The following is a 23,944-nucleotide window of genomic DNA, read 5'->3' as shown; positions in this document are numbered from 1 at the left end:
TATTTAGAATGGGGTCGCTTTAACCAAGCTGCTAAAATTATTAACATTATGAAGGTAGAGGCATGAGGAAATGATTTTGTTCTTGTTCTTACTAGTCTGGGAACTTAAAACTTTTTGAACTTGCCAGTTCTGTGTCAATGCCTGGATGCACTAGACCTCCAAATAACCCTCTGATTACTCCCTTGAAGGACTCATGTGTCCAGACTGCGTGACATCCATTATTCAGACCACAGGATGTGACCAGTCCTCCTGGCACCCATCCTTGGTACCACGTGGCACGTGTCATCCAGACTGCCTGACATCTGCCTGATAACCGTCCTCCTAGGGCTAAGAATGCAGGACTGATAATTGTCAAGAATATACTTTTATTATAAGAACTCTTTTCTTTCTTCTTTGGAACACTTCTGGGTTTTTGTTTGGAAACTCTAAGACTCTTTCTAAAATCTTTATGATTTATTTCTAGGCAAAACCTCCAAACTCTTTTTTTGAGTTTGTTTGACATTGGCCTCCTAAAATCTGGAATACTGACCAATCTGGAATACTGAACACTTGGGCCAACTTAAGCCTCAACAACCTGGAGCAAGAGAATTAGAATAGGCAGGAGAAAATGGGGATCAAAAGGATGAAGAAAAACAGAAACAAGAAAGTATACATCAAGGATATTGTTGCAACTGTTTTGTTTTCTTGAGCAGATCAGATAACATAGGACAGTGCCCGTCAAGCTTTGGACTTGTCATTGGTATGCAGGGAGCTGGCTAGGCCTCAGAAGGATCTTGGGTGGGGCCCTTGCAACTGTATGTTTAAACAGCCTCTGCGGTGATTAGTACTGCAAAGCTTGAAAACCTCTGCTTAAGAGTAGATTGGACCCCAAATCATTGTACTCAGAAATAAAACAAAGGTTCCAAAACATTTTTAATCATCCTGGAACCAGGAGGGCAGTTTTCTGGAGAAAGCGAGTGATTCAACTGGGAAGCAGATGAGAAATCAATAGATTCCTTGAGAGAGGAAGGTGACTGCAGGGGAGGAGGGGTGATGGGAGTACCCTGTAATGAGACCTGGGTGGAGCACGCCAGGTGGGAAGGGATGGGGGAACAGTTTAAGCTGGGCAGACCAAAGCACAGGTGGAGCTGTGCAGCAACTGCAAGTCAAGGACATGGTATACAGCTCTCTGGGGAACTTGAAAGGACGGCACCAAGCAAAAGAGCTTTGCTTCCAGATTTCCTGTTCCAGCCAGGCTTCTTGCCGAATGTCTTGAGTCACCATCTCTGGAATCCTGTTTCCAATGGGCACTGGCCCAGAGAAAGGAATACCCTCTCCATCTACCTTTACAGAGACATCTGGAAATCAACATTGGGCTCTACAGAATGCCTTCAGGGGTGCATGGACTTAAAGGCTCTGTGGATGAGATAACATTAAAAAATTCACTGTAAAACATAGAGCACTAAGTAAAGGTTAAGTGTCACTACTTTGATTCTCTTGGGCCTTATCTTTCCAGAGGCTTTCCAGCTCAAGATAGTGTTCCCGTGAGCCTGGATGCCCCAACTCAGATCCTTGTTACAGGCTGGCATTGTGTGGGTTAACAGTGTGTAGGTGCTTAGCTATTTATACTGAAGTCACAAATATGAAGCAGCAGGCATTCCTTTTTCTTTAAAAATCAGTGTGCAATCTCTTCTTCCTCCCACACCCGCTTCCTCCCTGAATCAGTGTTCATGAACCCTCTTCTCACAAATACTTCTGTCTTGATCGCCTACAGTTTCCCTATGTTTCAAGAAACAATAAGGGTAGTTGCAAACAAATACTTCTGCTTGATGGCTATTGCTCATGAATTAAAACAGGGCCTCTATTAAAGGTGGCTGATTTCCAAACCAATCTACTCTATGTTGTCTCTGAAAAGCATTAGAAGGCTTGTGAAGAAAAAGCTCTGTTGCCATATATCAAGTCAAGTTGAAAAGTTTAGGGATGAACATGCACATCCTATGCTTTCTATAAGCATTTACTTATGGATCATGAATCTACATCACTCATTCTCAAACAGGTATTTATTTTCAGACTGCAGTCACTGATTCATTTCCTTCACAAATATTTTTTGGGAGCTCTCATTTCACAGTTCCTACACTGAAGCCCCAGGGGTACAGTGGTGATCAAGATGAAAGAAATCATGACTCTGAGGAGCTCAAGTATAAATGTCCTAAGATATTACGTGCAGGGTTATGCATCTGCTATTCCAGAGCCAAAGTAGGGAATCTGGAATATTACGGGGTCAGGAGTGGGGAAGAAACAGAAGGCAGTGAAATAATGTTCTGATGAGTAAATTATTTGCATAGTACAAGATTCCTCTAATTCCTCCAACACAGCATTCTTGCTTTCTCTTTCCTTATATTATAACTAAAAGGCACTTGTAGTTTGCGTCTGGGAAGGAACAGAGACTGGAAAAAAAAAAGCATGGATGAGAGTGAGACCTAATGAAGAGCTGAAGATTAATTACCTAAGAGTTCTGCCTTGCACTGCTCATCTTAGTGAAGCTATAAGTCACTATAACTTCCATATAACCATGGACCAGCATCTTTTCTATGTTTTGAGTGTATAATCATTCTTGATCAGTTGTTGAAAAAAACTCTGAATATATCTTAGACTTGAAATTAGTGAACTGGATTCTTATTTCATATTTTGAACAAGTATCCACACAGATCAAAGTCCAAAAGTTACAAGAGTATAAAGTGAAAAATCTTTCTTTTACCTCTGTTCTCCTGCTGCCCAGCACCTCTCCCCTGAAGAAATTAATTCAATTAGTTTTGTGAATATCCTTATTTTACCCAAATTTTGTGGCTATAGTGAGTAGGATTGTAAACTAGCTTTCTAAATTGAGAATAAATAAACCTCATCTTGGCCCTGTGGCAACCTGTCCTTCTGGAATACATCCTGTTCTACAAAACTTTTATGAATCAGAAGTTCAGGTTTTATTATTCTGATGAGTATAGTGTGAGCTGTTCTCAAGGAGAAAAAGAATGGGAAAAACAACTAGAATAGACAGGAACATATGTATTTTTTTAGTGTTAATATTGCAACAGAATTTCATGCCATCAAACCAATCTCTGCTAAACGAGGTTATACTGTCAAGTTTTAAAAATCTGATTTCCTAAGGAAACTATAACTGCTTCTATCAAGATTATAAAATCATAGCCTTAATAAGTGCTCAGTCATATATATATGTATACATATATATGTGATTGAAACTTCACAACAATCAAATAAAGCACATTTCACAGATGAAGAAAACAAAGAACAGGCAAATTTTCAAATTTGGGCTGGGGCTCTGAACCCCTTACTCTTAATCTGCATGATACTCACTACCCATTCTGATAGAGAAAAGCCAAAAGAAGGCATGTGATAATACTTTTTGTTTCTAGTTCTTATTTATTAAAAAATTTTCATTCTCAAATTTTAAGATACACCAAAATTACCCATGATATTTAAATGCAGATACCCAGGCCTCACTGACATAAAGTATTAGAATCTCAGGGGAAAGGGCTCCAGGAATGCTTATTTTAACCAGCACTTACAATGACAGGCAGATGATTCTTAAGCTGGTGTTTTGTAAGCATAGTCTGACAAATGTCACACCTGTGATAGTTTGTTTTCCAAGTTAGCCTCAACCATATCTCCCAACACACATACTCTGAGTTTCTAGAATCTTGCCACGCTACTTTAAAGAGGTGGAGTCCAACTCCCCTGCCTTTGAAACTGGGTGGGCTTTTGTAACTTACTTGACAGGTAGATTTTGAGGTAGTGATCTATGTAACTTGCAAGGCTAGGCCCAAAAGGTGATTCGGCTTCTGCTTCTGGTTTTGCTAGCTAGAACACTCACTCTTGGAACTCAGCCACCATGCAGTGAGGAAGCCCAAGGTGCCCCAGGTAGAGGCCCATTTGGAGAGGAACTAACAGCCAGCACCCATTTGCCAGCTATGTGAGCCATGCTGGAAGTGGATCTTCCCCCAGTCAAGCTGCCCAAACTGGTGCAGCATGGAGCAGAGATGTGCCTTCCCTGCCAAGTCCTGCCCAAATTGCAGATTCAAGAGCTAAATCAACGATTGTTGTCATTTTAAGCACTAAGTTTGTTAGGGAATAATACACTTTTTTTTTAATCCTCATCCAAGGACATGCTTATTGATTTTAGAGAGACAGGAAGGGAGAAGAAGGAGAGGAACATTAATGTGAGAGAGAAATGCCCATTGGTTGCCTTTCCTAAGGTACTCCAACTGGGGACCAAACCCACAAACTAGGTACATGCCCTGACCTAGAATCAAACCCACAACATTTTGGTTTGTGGAATGATGCCCAACCAACTTTTCTTCAATTTCCTCATTTCTTCAATGTGCTTTTTTCTTATAGCTTAATGCCACTCCACAGGCTACTTTCTATTACTCTTACCCCATCCTTTAGGCCTCCACTTCTCCTTCGGGAAGCCTTCTCTGACCTCTTGAGCAATTATTGCCTCTCTGTCCTCAAATAGAGGTCCTTGGAAGACCTCTATTTACCTCATTCTATTCTACCTCATTACCACTTCTATTAAGACCTCAATGTATAGTCCTTAATACATTGGATTGTAACTAATTGTTTACTTCTCTCTTCTCCACTGGACTCTAAATTCCTGGAAGGCAGGGTCAGATTCTTTGTATTCTCACCCCCTAACATAGCACCTGGCACATCTTCACTCATTCACTATGTCTCTGTACCACTGTGCTAGAAAACACTGTAGTTAAGTGTTAAGGGAGGGGTCCATGTTTTGGCAGGCCTGTCTGGGTACAAAGCAGCTCCATTTTCTCCTGCATAACTTTGGAAAATGCTAGTTATTGTCTCTGAGCCTCATTTGTGAGGTAGAGACCACACCTTTTTAAGACTGCTGTGAAGGTGAAGTAAAATATCAGCAAAAAGCCCTTCACATAGCAATCAACCATCAGGATGCCACGGAATGCTTCCCCAACAATCCCATTTTTGGGCACCGTCACTCTAATCCTCCTTAAATCCCGGCACGCAGTGGGTAATTCCTCTAAGGGATTACTCTGGGCTCTCTAATCCTCTCTTTGGTCTAGATGACAACTCTGCATCTCCAGCCGTTCAGAAGCCATTCTTCTTCCCTGCTGCCAACTGTCTCCAAACCCTTCTCTTTTAGTCTTCCCCCGTCTAAGAGGTGCGTCAAACTACCGATTTAAGCAAACTTTGAACATCAAAACTCTCTGGCTCGGGTTTTTCTGGGTAACTTGCGAGACCCAGTTAAAAAGCTTTGCTACCCAGTTTTGGTCTTAAGCCCCTAGTGAGGAGGGAGTCAGCATTTAAAATTGACCGGTTGTCGTTCGTTCCATGAAGCACCAGCCTAGGCCGTGAGCAATGAACGAACGTTGAATGAACAAACGAACGAAAGAACGGGCTACGTCGGCGGCAAGGCATCTGTTACCTCCCCTCCGGTGCGGGCGTGGCAGCGGATTGGAGGCCTGTGGAGCGCGGGCCTCCCAGTCCCACCGTCGCACAGCAGGCTCCATCAAGAGCGCCGGAGCTCCGCCCCGCCTCCCCTAAATTCCTGCCTCAGCGCTTTGCGTCACTTCCGCCACCTCTGGCCAGGGCTGGGCGGGGAACGCGGGGGAGGGGGCGAGGTTTGAGGGAAGCCCGCCCGCGTCAACGCCCGAGCAGGGACTACATTTCCCGAGGGGCCTCAGCGGCGGTGGCGGAGGGCGCGGCAACGTCCCCCGGAAGTGGAGCCTGGGACTTCCACTCGTGCGTGATCTGAGCGGAGCCGGAGACTAGACCGGAGGCCGAACTTGGGATCTGACAAGATGGCCGGGCTGCCCCGCAGGATTATCAAGGTAACCGTCCAGGCCGGCCTCGGGCTCCCTCCTCTTCTCGTTCCTGCTTGGCGGATCGGAAGGCGCAGCCTCTCTCTTCTGCCGTTCCGCGCTACGAGGCCGGAGGCAGCACGGAGAGGGTTTGGCCGGGGCAGCGAGGGAAGTCTGGCGCTGGGGAGGGGGCGCGGGGAGACTTCCGGCCGCGGTGGGGCAGCCAGGCGGCGGAGACCCTGGGCTTCCAGGGGCCCCCTGAGAGCGGGGAAGGTCTGGTCCGCGACCTGGTGGAGGGTGGGGTTGCGGAGTTCTGGTCTTGGGCGCGGGCCTCCGCGGTCTTTCAGACCACCCACGGGCGGAGAGTGCGGGCGCGCGGGAATCGCGGCGGGGCCCGGACTCTGAGCGGGGGTTGTGGCCCGACACGGGCTCTCGGTCCCAGATTCTCCTCTCGGTCCTGGCGGGAGTGCGGGGGTGCAGCAGCCCTAGCTTCAGAATGAATGAATCGGAAAGGTGAGGCCGGGCCGGGCCCTGCACCCCGGGAGGGCCGCGCGTCCTGCCGCGGTTGGCACATGCTTATCCTTGGCATCCGGGGCACGGGGACCTGGGGGCTCTGCGCCCTAGCTTCCGCGATCTCTTTTTAAAATACGTTTCCGCCCGTTATCTCCGCGAAGTGATTTTACTCTGGTTTGCAAACTCAGAGGTTTCTGTTCAGAGGAAGTTCAATACAGGACTGGGGTGCGCAGGAATGGGGGACTTTCAGAAATCATTTGCCTTTAGATTTTATGTGCTTTAATTATTGGACCGACCTTCGGCTATTTGTTAATACTGTACTTCGACAAGTACATATGGAACGATGAAAAATTCGGAATCCTGGTTTTGTAAATTGCTTACGGTCAATATCGTCAAGTTCTCTCCTGTGAAATGTTACTTGCAATTCACAAAAACAAAACTTTGAATTTTTTGGTCAGTTTTAATTAAGACAATGAGTTGAATTTCTTTGTTGTTCAGTACAAGGTGGGACAAAAATAGGTTTACAGTTGTGAATATGCAAAACAGTTTATTCTGTTATTTCGTATTAACTATTGTATTTTCCATACGAACAATTGTAAACCTACTTTTGCCCCACCCTGTATGTGAGTTAAGTTGACTAAACTGCAGCATCACTGCTTGATACAACCTGATGACCGTGTAATTTACTCTAGTTTGTTTCCAGGTTTGGAGGAGATGCATACTAAGTGAAAGACCTGTTGAAGGATGATGTATTGGGTAGTTCTGTATGTAATTACAATTAAATATATGAGATTGGTGGGGGGTGTCTGACCTAAAAGTGCTCGATTTAGAGAAATAGGACTGTTTCTGATGTAGAAATTCTAATACTGCAAACCTTCATAGTGTGACATTTGTTGTACTGTATTATAGTTTGGTCTCTGATTTTTGTCCAAGGAAGTTTAATTGCCGTATGCATTGGAATAGCCATGCAGTGTCGTTTTAGTTACAGTCCAGTCACATGACTCCAATTGTTATGTTTATTGAGGCCCCAGTTGAAAATTACGGGTGGAGGATAGAACTGTACACCAAATAGACTCGAATAATTGTTTACTGTTTTTCAGGTTATTGACTAAGTACATAATATAAATTGGCATTCAAGATATTCTCCAAAGCACATTATGAACTGACGGCTTAATATATAGTTTTCCATTTTTGCTTGATGCTGGAGATACTCTGCAGTAACATGAAAGCCTTGGATGGAAAAATAAATTCTGTATAACCTTGTTTAAGGTGATAATGATTTAAGGTAACAGTTGAAGTGCTCAATTCGATTCACTTCCCACACAATAATTTAGGCGAGACATTTATTTTTTACTATACATATATCCAGACAGTGATAACTTGTATAATTTTAATTTTACAGTATTTTGAGAGCATCTTTTGAATGAAAGGTGCTCTGATTTGGATTTTATTTTGTAAAATGTAGGTGGTTTTACTTTAATGCTATTTATATTATAGCTTAAAAGAACTGCTCTACCCAATCCCTAGGAAGGATTAAAAGATTTTACTGTTTTTTTGTGGAGGGTTTTTTTTTTTAGTGCCCATATTTGTATATTATGCAGAGACTGAAAATGAATTTTTTTTTAAGTTGCCTCTTTGACAATCACAATACAAATTTCTTTGTGAAGTATAATGGTTGTGATAGTGAGGGTATAATAACTCTACTGTCCTGAATAATAGGAACATACTATCTATCATTGGACAACTATGGTATGTTCCTATCTACCTCAAAATGGCCATTATTTACATTTGCAGAATTCTTCAGGTATTTGCTGCTTGCTGGAATTTTGTGAAGTAGACAATATGTTTTATAGTTTAGAAACCCACTTTTAAACCCATTTCTCGTGTCTTAAAACTGGCAAAAGGGAGAATTTGAATCTTGACTCAGTATGACCTCCCCCAGTCTCTTGTTATTTTGAAATGAAATAATATATGTAAAAGTACTTTGAGACCTGTAAGTATACAAATGTAAGAATTACTGTTCATCCAGTTGGATTCCGATTTCCAATCCAGTAGCAAATTTTGTAGGCTCTACTTTCAAAGCATATCCTGAATCAGACCAATTTCCCTATCTCTGAAACTTTTGTTCAATTCCATCATTTGTTGCCTTGATCTACTATATTTAAAAATAAGGATCATGTCACTCCCCTGCGCAGAACTTTACGAACGTTCTCCATGATATTTAGAATAAAATCTTGACTTCCCTCCACCCTCACCTACAAGGTCCTCCAGCAACTGGGATCTGCCTGCCTCTGAGATTATATTCTGCACTTCACTCCTTGGGTTGCTCCACTTCAACTACATTGTTGCATTGCTATATCCTGTACACTGGAACCTCCTTTGTTCCACTCACAGGGCTTTCCTTCTGTCTATTGCATTGTTTTGTCATGTTGTTCAGTTCTTGACTCAAATGTCATGTCCTTCTAAAGGTTTACCTTAAGGTTCCTAAAACAGTTTCCCTCTCCCCCTCCCCCTAGTTTTATCTTCATCCTCCTATTCCCCTCTCTTTTGTCCAGTACTTAACACTGCTCCCAGTTATATTATTTACTTTTTATCTTTACTCCTACTGAAGCTGCATTAAGGCCGGGACTCTGGGATGATTTGGGCATTCCTCTAATGCCTAGAATACATAGTAGGCACTGATAAATTGCTTGATTGAATGGATGTACTTCAATTTCTTTGGAAGAAAGTCAGGAAATGTACTCCATATCGTAACTTGACATTGTTACTGCTTAATAGATTCTATATGAACTGATCACTGATCTAAAAGTCAACCTGAAATTTCAACCATAAATTCATTAATAAACAAAACAAGTCAATCATTTATTTTGTTACTTAGAAATAAATAGACCATAACATTTGAAAGGTTCTAAAGGGTGCATAAAGGAAAATTTAAGAGCCTCATCTGTCCTTCAGTATTCCAGTTCTCTTCCCGAGACAACCACTGTTCTTATTGTGTACCCTTCCAGAAAGACCAGAGAGACTTAGTGGAACCTTGTGGTTAGACCTTAATACAATTAATTGCTTACTGATAACTTTTAGATCGTTCCCAAAATTTTGCTATACAAACAATGCTGTAATGAATAGTCTTATATATAGTGGTATTTTGCATGTGTGACTTAATACTGAATCTTGGTAGTTCTGTGTTCAGCTAGATGTTTTAGAATTTTCTTTTTTCTCTCTTTCCTCCAGGGCCAAAGCTCAGTCCCTAAAGTGACTGAGCAATTAAAGCTTAAAGTCCTATAGGTTAAAGGGTACCTAAAATAAGAGATCGTCCCTAATCCCTCTGTTACAAAGAAGAACTAGAGTTATTTTGGGAACAAATAAATGAGATGGGTAGTTGTGGCTTGGTTAAAAACATTTTAGCTTGTTGCTTTGGCAGAGTGACTTTCCTTTGTCTTCTCAAAATTAATCATGAAAATAAAATATAACCTTAGAAAACCATAGTTAACTTCCTCAAGGAATTGACTTACTTGATTAAAACCTAGGAAACTAATCTGAAATTAGAATCTCATCATTTTTCCTAAAATTTTTCTGTTAGGTTTAGTTTCAAGTTCTTAAAAACCTGACATAGTCTGACTTTGCATTGAGACTTGAGTTCTATTTGGTTTTTCCTTTAATAATTTTGATATTAAAAATACAGGTAGCATTTTTTTCCCTATTAATTTAGAAGCTGCTTATTTAATATGTATCATAGTACATAATGTAGTTTTTAGTAAGAAAAGTGATTCAGAAAATAGCCTTTTTTAAGCTCTGAAATCCTTGGCTGATAATGTGTTCCTCTCTACTCCCCATTTTAAAAATGTCATGAAAAACTTATGATGAAGATGGACTTTTTATAAATTGTAATTAAAACACCCTTAGGAAACAGGTGAGCTCACAGTAAAAATTTGACTAGGAACAGTGTGGTTCTTAGCTCTTTCGTTTGTCCCGATTGAGTTTTCTGACCTTCCTAGGACAACAGATTTTTTTTGCATATGACTTTTGGAGATTCAGATTCTTGACTAGCTTATTTGCTTATTTGTGAATTCCTTCTGTCTCCATGGATTTCAGGTTAAGAATCCCTAGTCTGTTTTTGGTAATGATTAAATGTTCAGGCTGTAAGGATATTGTTTAATATACTACCTAATGTTTTGATTATGAAATATGAACATAATTGAAAGTAAGCTAAAAATAGTAGTTTGTTGAGTGTCAAGCACTTTCTTCAGTTCAGATTGATCAACTCTCACACAATAGAAATTGAGTTTTGTCATTATCAAGCACTTTCTGAGTATCCACCATGCTAAATGATGATGGCATCAGAAATGTTACGTATTTATTTTGTGGAGGTTCTTAGTTTTTTTCACACTTATGACCATTTACAGCCATGGAGTTTTACAGAGTAAAGAACATCATCCTTTTTCTTTTCTGATGAGTTTGTAGGCCAAAGAAGTTGGATCACTGGGAGTCCCGGCCTACAAGTCAGTACCTTTGCATTTCCCTTTACACCTAGTAGTTTGGTTTACCTGTGGGTAAAGGGGTTTAAAAAGTAAATAATTTATGCTATAGATTCAAGTAGTATGCATTCTGAACATAAATCTGATGCTCTGTCCTATGGATGCATATGCTACCAGAAGTGAGAAAATGAGGTTAGCATCCAGCTGGGGCTTTGGACATTACAATTGTAGTCATCACAGTTGTGATATGTTTTTAAATTTGAAGAAGAGGCAGAGTGAGTTTTGGGCAAAAGAAATAGCAGGTATATAAAAGCTGGAAAGAGGGAGAATTAATGAATGTGAGTGAGAATATATATAAATGTACAGCATAGTCCAGAAATCCAGTGTGTGTGATGCACACTATGTCATTATTAGGGTCTCATCAGGAACTACTGCTGTATAACTAAACTACTAACTTCAGAGAGTTGGCATCAAGCACTGTTGGGCAAACAAAGCATGGTTGCTTTTCGAATTGTTAACTTAATACTTAGTCTGTGAATCATATTTATCAGAGTGGGGTGTGGCAACCATCCTTGAAGGGAGGTTGGTCATACAGTTCTTACTGTGTAAAGAATAGGCGTCTTTTACTGAACACTTACTATGTACTGGGCACTGTTCTAAGCACATTACCTGCATCGATTTATTTAATTTTAATATCAATCCTTGATGACGATAGTTTGACCTCTAATTACAGGTATGGAAACCCACACAGAGTGGTTAGTAGTTGGTGGAGCTGTGATAGGAACCCAGACAATCTGATTGTGTAGACTGTGGGTACTGTAGATGCAGTGTGCCTGAACGTAGCTGCCCCTGTGTAATAACTGGAAATGTGTGTATTTTTATATCTTATTATTTGGACACATGAAGTGAAAACATGTTCATGTGCACAGTCGAAGTGCTTATTTAGCTTTCTTTTTCTTTCATTTTTTTAAATCGAGTCCTTATTGTAGTTTGAATTTTGTGTTTTCCATTCAGCGCGGGTATATGTACCTACCTGATTTCCCCACTACAATTTGGAGAGAATAAGGGAAAAGTTCTTTTCCAATATGACTCCCCCTATACCTGCACATGAAATTCTTGCTTTAGCTTTCTCTTAAAGTGGGAGGCACAATGATTTACAACTATAAAGCTTCAAGTTTCTTTTAGATGTAAAAGAGCTCTTCCCATTTATGTATATTTTTTTCAAATGCAACACTCTGCCCACTCTGTCTTTATTGTTGTGATTCAGATAAGGGTTAAACCAAAAGCGCTCCAAGTTCTATTCAGGTTCCAGCCACCACTGACTGTGGCTAGAGATCAGTGAATACTTGGCCAAACCTTGCCTGTTTCTTAGGATCTTCTCCCAGTTCAGTTGTGTGGGATGCTGAAGTATTGAATGGTAGGAACTAGAAGATACTTTCTATGAACACTTGTTTTTATTTTTATTTTCAAACTATTAGAGAAAGGTAACTTAGAAATCCCCAGGTAGAAGAAGTAAGTCGTAGAAGAAATGGACTCAGGAAACAAGTTACAGAGGCAAAAGAAGAGGCCCTTTAGCTTAGGAGAGAGAAAAGTAAAGATAATGCACTTGGGGGAAGAGTAGGCGGATAGGAAAGGTGCAGGAGAGCACATGTGAAGTTTTTTTAAAAACAATTTTTATTGATTTTTGGAGAGAAAAAGAAACATTAATTTGTAGGTGCCCTGACTGGGGATGGAACTCGAAATCTTGTTGCATCGGGACTTCCCTCTAACCAACTGAGCTCTTCTGTCAAGGCTGAACACTTGTTTTTAATCTTAATACTTAGTTCATGGTTATGTATCAGAATTATCTGGGGCATTTATAAATTAAACAGTTCCCAGCCCCATCGTGGTTTTTTGTTTTAAGATCTCCAGATGATTTAGTGTGCACCTTGCAGAAACACTGGCCTCTTGTGTACTTGTCTTCAGTGCAAAGATGAGTAGAATGTAGGGGATACAAGTAAAATCATGCAGCTAGTACCTTCTCATATATAGAAAACAAAGGCAACAATGAGAACACCAAAGATGTGACAGTCTGGCAGACCTTGTGATTGGTTTAGGGAAAGAGATTTTTAAAGGAGTGAGATTTGAACTAAATTTTGAAAGATAAATAGAAAAATGGGATGGGGGAGTAGAATGTTATTCCAGATTAAGATACTAAACTCTAGAAACATATTTGAGCAGTGCTAAGACTGTAACATGAGTCAGCATGTCTTTGCTTGGACCACAGACACTTCAAATATGATCTTTTATTTTGAAAAGTCTTTCTTCAAAAGTAGTTTATGAATTCATTACTAAAAGTCCAGTTAATATAATAAATGTTATTTACCTTAAATAATCAAGGAGTATATGTATTTCCCCTTCACTTTCTTTGCTATTCCAATCTTTACTTCATAGGTAATATACTAAAATCTTACTGAATATGAAAGGAAAAAACCTAAGTGCCTTATTTATTTTTTTTGAAATGTAATTCACATGCCATAAAATTTACCCCTTTAAAATGTAAAAATCAGTAGTTTTAATATATTTATGAAGTTGTGCAACCATCACCAGAACATTTTCATCACCCTCCCTCGCCTGAAAAGAAGCCCTATACCCAAGAGCGGTATAGTTCCTGGCAGCCATCTATCTACTTTCTGGTTCCTGTGTTCCTGGCAGCCATCTATCTACTTTCTGGCTCTATGGATTCACCTATTCTGGATATTTCATATAAATGGAATCATATCTTTTTGTGTCTAGCTTCTTTCACTTAGCATGTTTTCAAGGTTCATTCTTATTGTAGCATGCATGTGAACTTCTTTTAAAAATTTTTTAGCTGAAGCTTTCTAATACTTTTTAAGAAATGACAGTGCTGCATGAAGCAATGCAGAAGTTTCAGTACGTGAATAATCTGTAGTGGTTCTCCTAAAACTGGTCACATTTGTAACCTGAAAGGCTTTAGAAATTGTCCTTCAGCCTTGTAAGCTCCCCACTCCTTCCCCACCCCCCCAAGAAAGGACTACAGCTATCGTATGAAAGGGGGGATTTTAAAGACTGATTTAATAGAACGTGGTTCCAAGAAAGCATTTTATATAAGAAAGGTATTCCATTTAATACACTGCATTTGTTCTCCCCCCGCCCCCATCCCCTTCAAAAATGTGTCAGTGGTAGTAAATCTTTGTCTTTAAAGGTTAGATTTGCTTGCTGGGCCCTGAGAAATTTGAGCCAGTTATGGTGAATAAAATTGACTTTTATTCTTAGTTTGAGGATTAGAAATTTTGCTGCCTTGGCTAAGTCACTTTCCCTGGGCCTCAGTTATTTCTAATTCCTATTTTAAAACTTGATGATTATATGATCCCTTTGGCCAGAATTTAAAATAATGAAAAGCCGTGATCATACAATCCTGGAACTGATTTTCCCTTAGGCAGCAGTATTCAGAAGTAAGTGTATAGCTTTCCAGTAGAAGGCCTGTGTCCTATCTGCTGTGATAGTTTTAAAACCTTTCAATGTTTGTATTCTCTTCAGATTCAGATGTTGGACCTTTTCTCCTTATATATTCTTCTGAACACATATTTCACTTACTTGGCTTCAGTCTCTATTCATCATTGATTCTAATATCCAGCACTGAGTTTAAGGTTTCTCCAGTTGCCTACTTTTACCACCGCTTAGATATCTTGCAAACATTTAAAAATGAACTTATTTTCAAGGAATGTATTCATTCTGCTGTCTTCCTCATATGCATCAGTACTTCTAGTGTTTATTATTAGATCAGCGATAACCTGGTTGCCTGAGATTTACTCTTTACTTTTCTCTCCTCTCCTTTCCCTCTCTTCCACATGCAGTTTGTTTTTTAAGCCCGATTGATTCAACCTTGGTAGGGTCTCTGCTTCTCCTATCCCATTTCTGTCTCCTGTTCTCCCAATTATCTTTATGTGTCTCTTATCCTCTCCCCAATTTTTTTTTGTAGTAATTGTAGAACTCACCTCCCTGACTTCACTTACAGTCTCTCCCCCACGCCACCTCCCTCCTCTCCACCCCCCCCCCCCCCACAACACAGGTGTTGTCATGCGGCTCTCCACTCTGTGTGAGATTGAGTTCAAACCTATTAACGTGGCATATAAAGTTTTTTCAAAATTTGGTCTTTTCATTTTAATTATTTCGTTGACAGCTCCTTCTTCATCTTCCCTCTCATATATGACCTTTGATACTGATACTGTTTACCAGTCAAAACAATGTGTTTGCTAACTCCTGAATTACGCCATGTTTGCAGAGGAACATTTGTCATGTGAAATGTGGCTGCCTAGTACTCTGTGTTGGTTGGATTTGTCCTCTGCTCTTCTGGGAGAACCCTCATTGTAGTTATCTTGTTTATGTGCTTAGTGTTAAGGTGTGGCTTAAGAACTAGAAATACTATATTCTATCATTTCTGCAGGTGCCATGAAAGGAAAATGAGGGATAAAATTTAAGTCACTTGCTTTATTTTCTAGGATACTGTTAAGACACTCTGGGAAACAAATATTGGTCCTATTGTTGAGTCATTAATTGTAGTGAAAAAAATCTTTAAAAATATTTTATTTATGACCAATAAAATTGTACATATTTAAAGTGTACAAGGTGATGTTTTAATCTATGCATACATTGTGAAATAACTACCACAAACATATCTGTCACTTCCCATAATTACCTTGTTGTTGTTGTTATTGTCAGAACACTTGAGATCTACTGTTACAGCAAATTTCAAGTACATACTTCATTATTATTAACTGTAGTCACCATGCTGTATGTTAGGTGGCCAGCCCTTACTCCTCTTAAACTGAAAGTTTGTATCCTTTGATCAATATCTTCCCTTTCCCCTACCTCCCAGCCTCAGGTAACCACCATTCTCTGTTACTAAGAGTTTGACTTTTTGTTTTGTTTTGAAGATATCAAAAATACGTGAGGTTATGGATGTTTGTCTTTCTGTATCTAGTTTATTTCGATTAGCATAATCACCTTCAGGTTCATCTAGGTAGTTGAAATTAGCAGGATTTCCTTTTTTTTTAAGGTGATGAAAAATATTTTAGTTTTTTCTTTGTTACTATTAGAAAAACAAAATATTTGATACTTCCTGAGTCAAGGTTTTGATCATGATATATACTTTTTAACTGCTTAATTGATAACTGCGGATTAGTCATAACGGGGTCATATGGGAGGGGGTCATGGAACAACCGCAGTGTTTTCCCCCTTCTTTCTAGGGATTACCCTAGCAGGTTTTCCTGTATTGGGATGCAGTGGGACCCTACCAGCCAAGAACCCACTCCTAGTCTGTGAGCAGACTTCCTTTTCCTCACAGGTGTGTGTTTATAAAATGCAGATATTTAGGCTATCAGTGAAAAAAGAAAGTAAAATTAGCATATGTTTCTTCTTATGAGTAATTAGTTACAGCAATTTTTAATATTCTGAGACTGTGCACACGCTTCTTCATAGTATTTTATTTCTTGAGTTGGATCATCAGGCCAGTAATGGTTCTGTTATGTATGTAAATTATTACCAGTGTGTTTTAATCTTTTAAACATTACAAGTATTAGTGAGGGTGTTGAGTATTTACTGTGTTTCTTACAGTGACTGTAGACAGTTCCCCCTATCGTTTATGGCAGACTGGGAAAAAAATACTGAAGTTAATTCTATTTAGTATAATATCAGCCACTTCATTTTACCATTAGCTAGCATATATAATCAGGGAATGATTTAATTCAGGTTTTTGATTTTGGTTGCGATGAAAGCAATTGTATGGTTGGAGTAAGAAGGGAAGGATAATGTAGAAACACACTAATATTCAGTTAAGAAAAAAAGGATTGTGTTTTTTTAAAGCCCGAAATATTACATTTCAAGTCCAGAGATTCACTTTATAATTATAAAATTGTAGCTCATTTTTGTACATCTCTTATTCTTCCTTCAAGCCCTGTGGCGGAGGATCTCTAGCTGCCTTCTTCAGGGAGGAGTGGAAAATGGAGGTGGGGGCGACAGTGCTCAGGGACAGGCAGAAATCAGAGATGCAGCCTCAGGTCTGTCTGGATGCTCATCTGCGTGTCAGAGAGCCTACACCGGGGATTCCCAAGAAAGCCAGAGCATTTCACTTGCTGAAGGATTCAGGAAGGTGTCTCAAGGCAGAATGAAGACATTTTGATGTATAATTAAGGCGGCATTTGTGTCAGAACCATATATTAAATCAGCAGTTCTCTTCCTATGGACTAAAACCCAGCAGTTTTCACTGTTAACTCTTCATACTCCCAAGATCCATGTCAGGATTTTCAAATCTGTTCCCATCTTCTTTTCTACTACTTATGAATAAAATACTGATTTGCTTTTAAAAAAACAGTAGCTGTTTTACATTATCCTCCTGTTTATTCTCTTTTATATCTTAGAGTTAATCATAGGACTTCTGTTGGAAAATAGAAGTGTTTTGAAAAAAATGATTGTGAACAACAGAAATGTTGCTCATTTTGTTCAGTATTAAGAGTCATACTGTTACCACATATCAATTGAAAAAGTTCTATAATGGAAGTGAGAAAGAGTGAGAAAGGATATTTATATCCTCTGGCAGGAAGATCCCAGTGTTTATTCCCTTCTTTAATCTTGATTTTTGCAGTCTATCTTTTCTTTAGATTCATGTGATTCTTAAATATATGAAGGTGTTATCTCAAAACATTAGCTAAGCTATGTGTACAACTGTTGGTTCCTAAATCTTTTATCAGGGGTATAGGAGAAGTATGGTTGGGGAGAAGTTGGCAGTGTGGTGGTTGGGAGTCTCAAAAATCTCCCCAAATTATGAGATTCTGTTTGGGTCACTCACACTTTTATGGCTTACTTTGGCCATATTATCAGATTTTCTGAAGAGCATCTAGCTGAGGTATGCTGCTTTGAAAGATGAGGACAGGTGGATCTTATTTGGTACAGCTTTGGTCCTGACTTCAGTAATATTCACATATTTATACTAATAAAGCACCTTTTGAATCCTGAGTTGAATTACAGTCAAACCTCAGTTCTTGAACATCTGGTTCTTGAACAGCTTAGTTCTCGACCAAGTCATTCACAGAAAAAAATGTCCCAGTTGTCTAAGAAAACTTCAGGTCTTGAATCTTGATCCAACAACCCTTTCATGCTGATACCTGTATGATGAGTCACGCTTCTCTCAGGCAACAAAAATTCAGTTTTCAAACAAATCATCTCTTGAACAGTTTTTTGGGACGAATTAATTTTGAGAAGTGAGGTCCCGCTGTATTTTCTAGTTGTTGCATCTGGGCATTGCTGCGTCTGCCCTTACCAAGTGGAAGGGTTCCCAGCCATCTGGGGACCTGAGGTGACTGCATGGACACCCTCTAGGGTTGGCATTTCTTTAATTGGCATAACTGCCCTTCTGTGGGTCGGTCAAAAAGTTCTTTAGTTTTTTTCTGTACTATGGCTCTAGTAGCGCTAGTTGTCTTTAACTTCATTCGAAACAATTTTGTTAGATTGTGTTGTGACAGCTGTCATATCAGTGTGCATTTAAAAAAAATCAAAATTGGTGAATTTTTGTGTGGCCATTTTAATATTGAAGAAAACATGCATCATTTCCTGCTTATTATGCTTTATTATTTAAGAAAGGTAAGAACGCTATTGAAATGCAAATAAACATTGTGCAATATATGGAGAAGGTGCTCTGATTGAAAGTGTCAAAAGAGGCTTGTGAAGTTTTGTGCTGGAGATTTATTGTACAATGTTCCATGGTGGGGTAGACCGGTTGAAGTTGATAAGGATCAAATTGAGAACAGTCAGTGTTATGCCACCTGGGAGATACCCAACATATTCAAAATATCCAAATCAATAAAGTTATTGGTCAAAGTGGAAAAAAAAGTATCTTATGGAAAAAACTAAATGGACTTTTTGGCCAACCCAGTATTTCCCAGCTGTGTTTTGTATCATTTTGTGAGTGGAGGGCTAGAGGGGTGGGATAGTACTAGTCGGTATGCAGGCCACTGGGCTAATTCTAGCTTTGGCAATTTTGTGAGCATGTAGGAACTATCTCATATATAAAGTTGTTACTTAGGTTTCAGAAAGGGAGAAAGGAGAACTTGAAGGTGTTTTAGAGCTAGTAACCATAGAAAGCAATTACCACTCGTAAGTCGGGGAAAAAACAAAAAGTTTGAAATTACTAAAATTTAAAAACTTGGGAGAAGTAGCCCAAGCTGGGATCCAGACCTCTGAAGAGGTTCTGGTCCTCTAGGGAGTGGGGTGATGATTAAGCTGGTTCTCTCAGTGTGGGATAAATTGCAATTTGGATGAATGTGCTACAGGAATGTTGAGTGATACAGGCACCTCCGGCCCAAGAAGCCTGGGAAAGGCAAGACCCCTCTTGCAGCTTCCCTTTAACACCCCACCACTCCCACCCAACACACACAATTGGAGAGTTTAACAGGGAGTCAGTCCATGGCAAAGCAAAAATGTGGTTTCCAAGAGTTCCAGCCCCAGAACCACAAAGTATAGAAGAATAAGTGACAAAATTACATTAATTTACATTTAGCACAGATACAAATTTCCCAGTGTAGAGTTTTTTTAAAATATATTTTATTGATTATGCTATTACTGTTGTCCAAATTTTTCTCCCTTTGTCCCCCTTTGCTGGGTACCCCCATTCCTTCTAGCAGTCCCCTCCCTTAGTTCATGTCCATGGGTCATGCACGTAAGTTCTTTGGCTACTCAATTTTCTATACTGCCCTTAACATCTCCCTGTCTTTTTTTTTTTTTCCTCCGAGATTTTATTTATTTTTAGAGAGAGGGAAAGGAGGGAGAGGGACATCAGTATGTGGTTGCTTCTCGTGCACCCCCTACTGGGGATGTGGCCTGCATCCCAGGCATATGTCCTGGCTGGGAATTGAACCAGCAACCCTTCAGTTCGCAGGCGGGCACTCAATCCACTGAGCCACACCAGCCAGGATGGCCCTGTCTATTTTGTACCTTCCAGTTTGTACTTAATTCCTGCACTTTTTCTACCATTCTCCCATTCCCCCCCCAGCTGATAACCTTCCAAATGACCTTCCATGTCTATGATTCTGTTTGTTCTACTTGTTTGCTAACAAGTTTTTTAGATTGAATTGTTGATAGTTGTGAATTTGTTACCATTATAATATTCAGAGTTTTGATCTTTTTCTTATGTAGTTCCCTTTACCATTTCTTACAATAATGGCTTGGTGATGATGAACTTCTTTAGTTTTTACCTTGTTTGGGAAGCATTTTATCTGCTCTTCCATTCTCGATGATAGCGCTGCTGGATATAGAAATCTAGGTTGTAGGTCCTGCTCTTCGTCACTTCAAGTATTTCTTGCCAGTCTCTGTTAGCCTACAAAGTGTCTTTTGAGAAATCAGCTGATGGTCTTATGGGAACTCCTTTGTATATAACTCTGCTTTTCTCTTGCTGCTTTTAAGATTTTCTTTATATTTAACTTTTGGCATTTTAATTATGATGTGTCTTCATGTGGTTCTCATTGGGTCCAACTTGTTCGGAACTCTCTGTGCTTCCTGGACTTGTATGTCTGTTTCCTTCACCAAATTAGGGTAAGTTTTCTTCCATTATTTTTTCAAATAAGTTTTCAATTTCAGGCTCTTCCTCTTCTCCCTCTGGCATCCCTATGATTTGGATGTTGGTGTGTTTGGAGATGTCCGAGGGGCTCCTTATTCTATCCTCGTTTTTTTGAAAATTTTTTTCTTCTTTTCTGATTGAATGCTTCTTTCTTCCTTACGTTCCAAATTGTTGAGTTGAATCTTGGCTTAATCCACTCCACTGTTGTTTCCCTGTAGATTTTTCTTTATTTCACTTAATGCACCCTTCATTTCTGCCTGGGTCTTTCTCATTCCATTGCACTACCCAGTACCCAGTGAGTTCTTGGAGCATCTTGATAACCAGTGTTCTGAACTCTGCAGCTATTATGTTGCTTATCTCTATTTCATTTAGTTCTTTCTCTGGAGTTTTGTTCTGTTCTTTGATTTGGGTCATATTTGTCTGCTGAATTTGGCAGCTTCCCTGTTTGTTTCTGTGTATTATATGGAACTACTTAGACTTCATCTTAGTACTGTGGCCTGTTGTAGAAAAGGCACCTGTAAACTGTGTAGGGCAGAGTCTTAGGTAATCGCCAGGATGGGACAACACATTTCACAGCTTTGTGGCTCTGTGTGGGGAACGCTTCATGAGGGGACAGTGCAGCTGCCTGGCCTCTGGAGATTGCCTGGTACGAAGCTGTCTCCCCCCCAGCACTCACCCTGCTGCTAGTCACTTCATTTAACTCCCTTTCTTCCCTTATGCCACTTGTGCCCTTCCAGCTGTTGCCCTGATGCTCAATCCCAGAGGCGGTGGGTCTGCATAAATCCTGATACTTTTGTGGGCCCTTTAAGAGGACCTTTAAGATTCTCCTGCCACCCCAACCCCAACTGTTTTTAGAGCCAAAGGTTTTGGGGACTTATCTTCCTGGCGCTCAAACCCTGGACTGGGTGCTCTGGTATGGGGCTGGGATTGCTGGCTTCTGAGGTATCCCTCCCATTTTGTATCCACTACACATGAATATGGGTCCACCCATTACCCTACCTCTCCATACCATTCTGAGTCTCTGCACCTCTCTGCACCTCTGCCCCTCCTACCCATCTGGATGAATATGGCTTCTTTAAATCCTTGATTATCAAGATTTCCATACAGCTTGATTTCCTGATGAATCTGGGTGATACTTGTTTTGTAGTCTAGTTGTAATTTTTGCTGTGGTTGTGTGCAGAGGCAAAGCTTGTTTACTTATGTCTCCATTTTGACCAAAAGTCCCCAGTGTAGAGTTTTTAAAAATAGAAAGCTTGCCTGACCACTGCCTAGCCCTTGAGATGTGACAGAGCTTGGTTTGACTTCAGTCTTGCAGAATTAGAAATTTTATAATATTTTTTTAAAAGAAGATTTTGCTTATTTATGTATTTATTATAGAGAGGGAGGAAGGGAGAGAGAAAGAGAGGGGAGAGAAACATCCCACTGGTTACTGCCTCTATGCGCCCTGACCTGCAACCGAACCTGCATCCCAGGCTTGTTGCCCGACTGAGAATTGAATTTTTGCTTTGTGGAGTAACGCCCAACCAACTGGGCCACACAGGACAGGCCTTACAAGGTTTTAGAAAATGTTTGTTTTTGTTTTTATTAAACTTAGGGGAAGGGCCCCTCCCCCCACTTGTTGCTTGGCCTGTTGGGTTTCTAAAAAATGAATATTAATGTATACTACAAAGAAATGCCTTTGTTATAAATCAGTTGAGTTCTTTCCCACCTTTGTTGGGCCAACCCCAAAACTCAAGAAGGAACTGCATGCCTTCAAGTTAGGATAGTAGAGAAGAAAAGGACTAGAGAAAGAAAAATGCCAAGGGTTTCAGGCACGTGGTGCCTCAGACGTTTACACTTTTCTCTATCCTTCCCTCTGCATAACTCCCTCTGCATAAACTCTAAGGACACTTCTTACAATACCGAGATAAATTAAGAAATATTTTCTCTTTTCACTTCTCATATACCTTTTTTAATTATAACCCTTGGTCATTCACCAAATGTGAATGTACAGTTGTAAAGCACTGCTAGATGCTGAGGATTCCAAGTTCTAGCTGGGAAGTCTGAAAAGAGCCCTTGACTCTAAAATGGGCTTCTATTCCATGTTCTGCCACTTGATAAGTTCTGTGTACATTTCTACAGACTGTTTTCAGAGGTGGTTCTGAGGATTAAATGAAACACATGTGTGAACATTCAAGTCAGTTCTAAGGATTAGTCAATGTGTCAATCCTTATTACACCTTGGAGTTCTAACTTAGTGTATCTAGCTTTCTAGTTCATTAGCCTGGAAGGCCAGTGTCCTGCCCACGTTTGGCCATTTATCAAGTAGTTTAAGGTCTTGAGGTGTCTTTTTGTTTGTGATTCTAGGATTGTAAATGCTGTTCATCCAGATACACAGTTCAGACCTTTCAACAATTTCCACAAAAGAATCCACTAATTGCAAACATTTGCAAGTTTAGTGATTTTCATTTAAGAGTTAGGAGTTTAGGAACAAATGGCCATATGCCACCTCATTGGTTCTTGGTATTTTTTCCTGTTCCTTCCCATTTCTTTTGCTCAAAATTTTTAATGTTTTGATCAAACAGTATAGCTCCTGCCCTCAAATTAAGACCCAGTGCCTGGCCTCAATAAGCTCAAGATGTACATTATACATGTTTTGTTTGTTTTCCTTTTAGGTCAACTTTATTAAGGTATAATTTACATGCAATTTTAATTGTGCAATTTGAGTTTTGACAAATATGTACAGCTATGAATGCATCATCTAAGATTTAGAAATTTCCATTACCCCAGCACAACAGTGATTAAAAGGTTATACTGTTTGAAGTGTGTTTTCAATTTATATAGAAAGGATATTTTACTATGGTGTTAATACACATTACATTTACAGCATCTTTTCCCCATAGGTTTTGGTGTGCTCAGTATTTCTGGAGGTGTACTTCTGAGCACATACCCAGTTTTTTCAAATACATTCAAAGAGGCGGAATTGTTAAAGGATAGGCCAGTTTGTAGTCCCAACCAGCCATGCGTATAGTCAGTTTTCTTCACAACACATAAGAGCATTGCTTTTTATCTTTGCCTATTCTGAGTTTTAAGGATTGTTTTGATGACAATGAAGCATTGTCATTTTCAGAATAGGGTTACTCAGAATACTTACTCAATTTCCTTAGATGGTTTTATTTAAAAACAACTTTCTGTTGATTTTTTGGGGTAAGTAGTTATAAAATACAACAAAAAGGTACTCATTAAAAAATGTCTTCTATATCTCTGAGTCTTCCATCACCTAATTCTTTTCCTCAAGGAAACCTATTTACTTGGAAAATTTAAATCAGTTATTTTATGATTTTGTAACCTGCTATTTTTGTTCAGGTGCCGTTTTATATAATATGTTACTAGCTCACTTGCTAGCAAGCTCAAAGTCCAGCATTCATATTCTTTAAGTGTATCTTTGCATTGTTTCGGGGACTCCGGCTGTCTACACAAAGTGGATGAATTTGACCCAATGTTATTGTACACAGATGTTCTCTCATATATGTCTGCCTC

The 23,944-nt window shown here is 39.7% G+C and overlaps 2 protein-coding genes across 2 annotated transcripts in view; one reads left to right on the top strand and one right to left on the bottom strand.

The window, feature by feature from the left end:
* MRPL42 (mitochondrial ribosomal protein L42) overlaps positions 1-5,590 on the bottom strand; it is a 41,541-nt gene extending 35,951 nt beyond the window's left edge. The window contains exon 1 of the mRNA XM_054580204.1: positions 5,453-5,590. The gene's annotated coding sequence lies outside the window, so the exon portion shown is untranslated. The remainder of the gene's footprint in view (positions 1-5,452) is intronic.
* A 134-nt stretch (positions 5,591-5,724) lies between these two features.
* UBE2N (ubiquitin conjugating enzyme E2 N) overlaps positions 5,725-23,944 on the top strand; it is a 36,891-nt gene continuing 18,671 nt past the window's right edge. The window contains exon 1 of the mRNA XM_054580202.1: positions 5,725-5,858. Coding sequence (XP_054436177.1) covers positions 5,829-5,858 — 30 coding nt within the window. The 5' untranslated portion in view covers positions 5,725-5,828. The remainder of the gene's footprint in view (positions 5,859-23,944) is intronic.

The sequence above is a fragment of the Pteronotus mesoamericanus genome, unplaced genomic scaffold (assembly GCF_021234165.1).
Source record: "Pteronotus mesoamericanus isolate MK-2021 breed Mesoamerican mustached bat unplaced genomic scaffold, CSHL_Meso_final contig_56, whole genome shotgun sequence".
Taxonomy (NCBI): domain Eukaryota; kingdom Metazoa; phylum Chordata; class Mammalia; order Chiroptera; family Mormoopidae; genus Pteronotus; species Pteronotus mesoamericanus.
The sequence above is the reverse complement of the archived record's forward strand: the minus strand, read 5'-3'. Positions and strand labels throughout refer to the sequence as shown.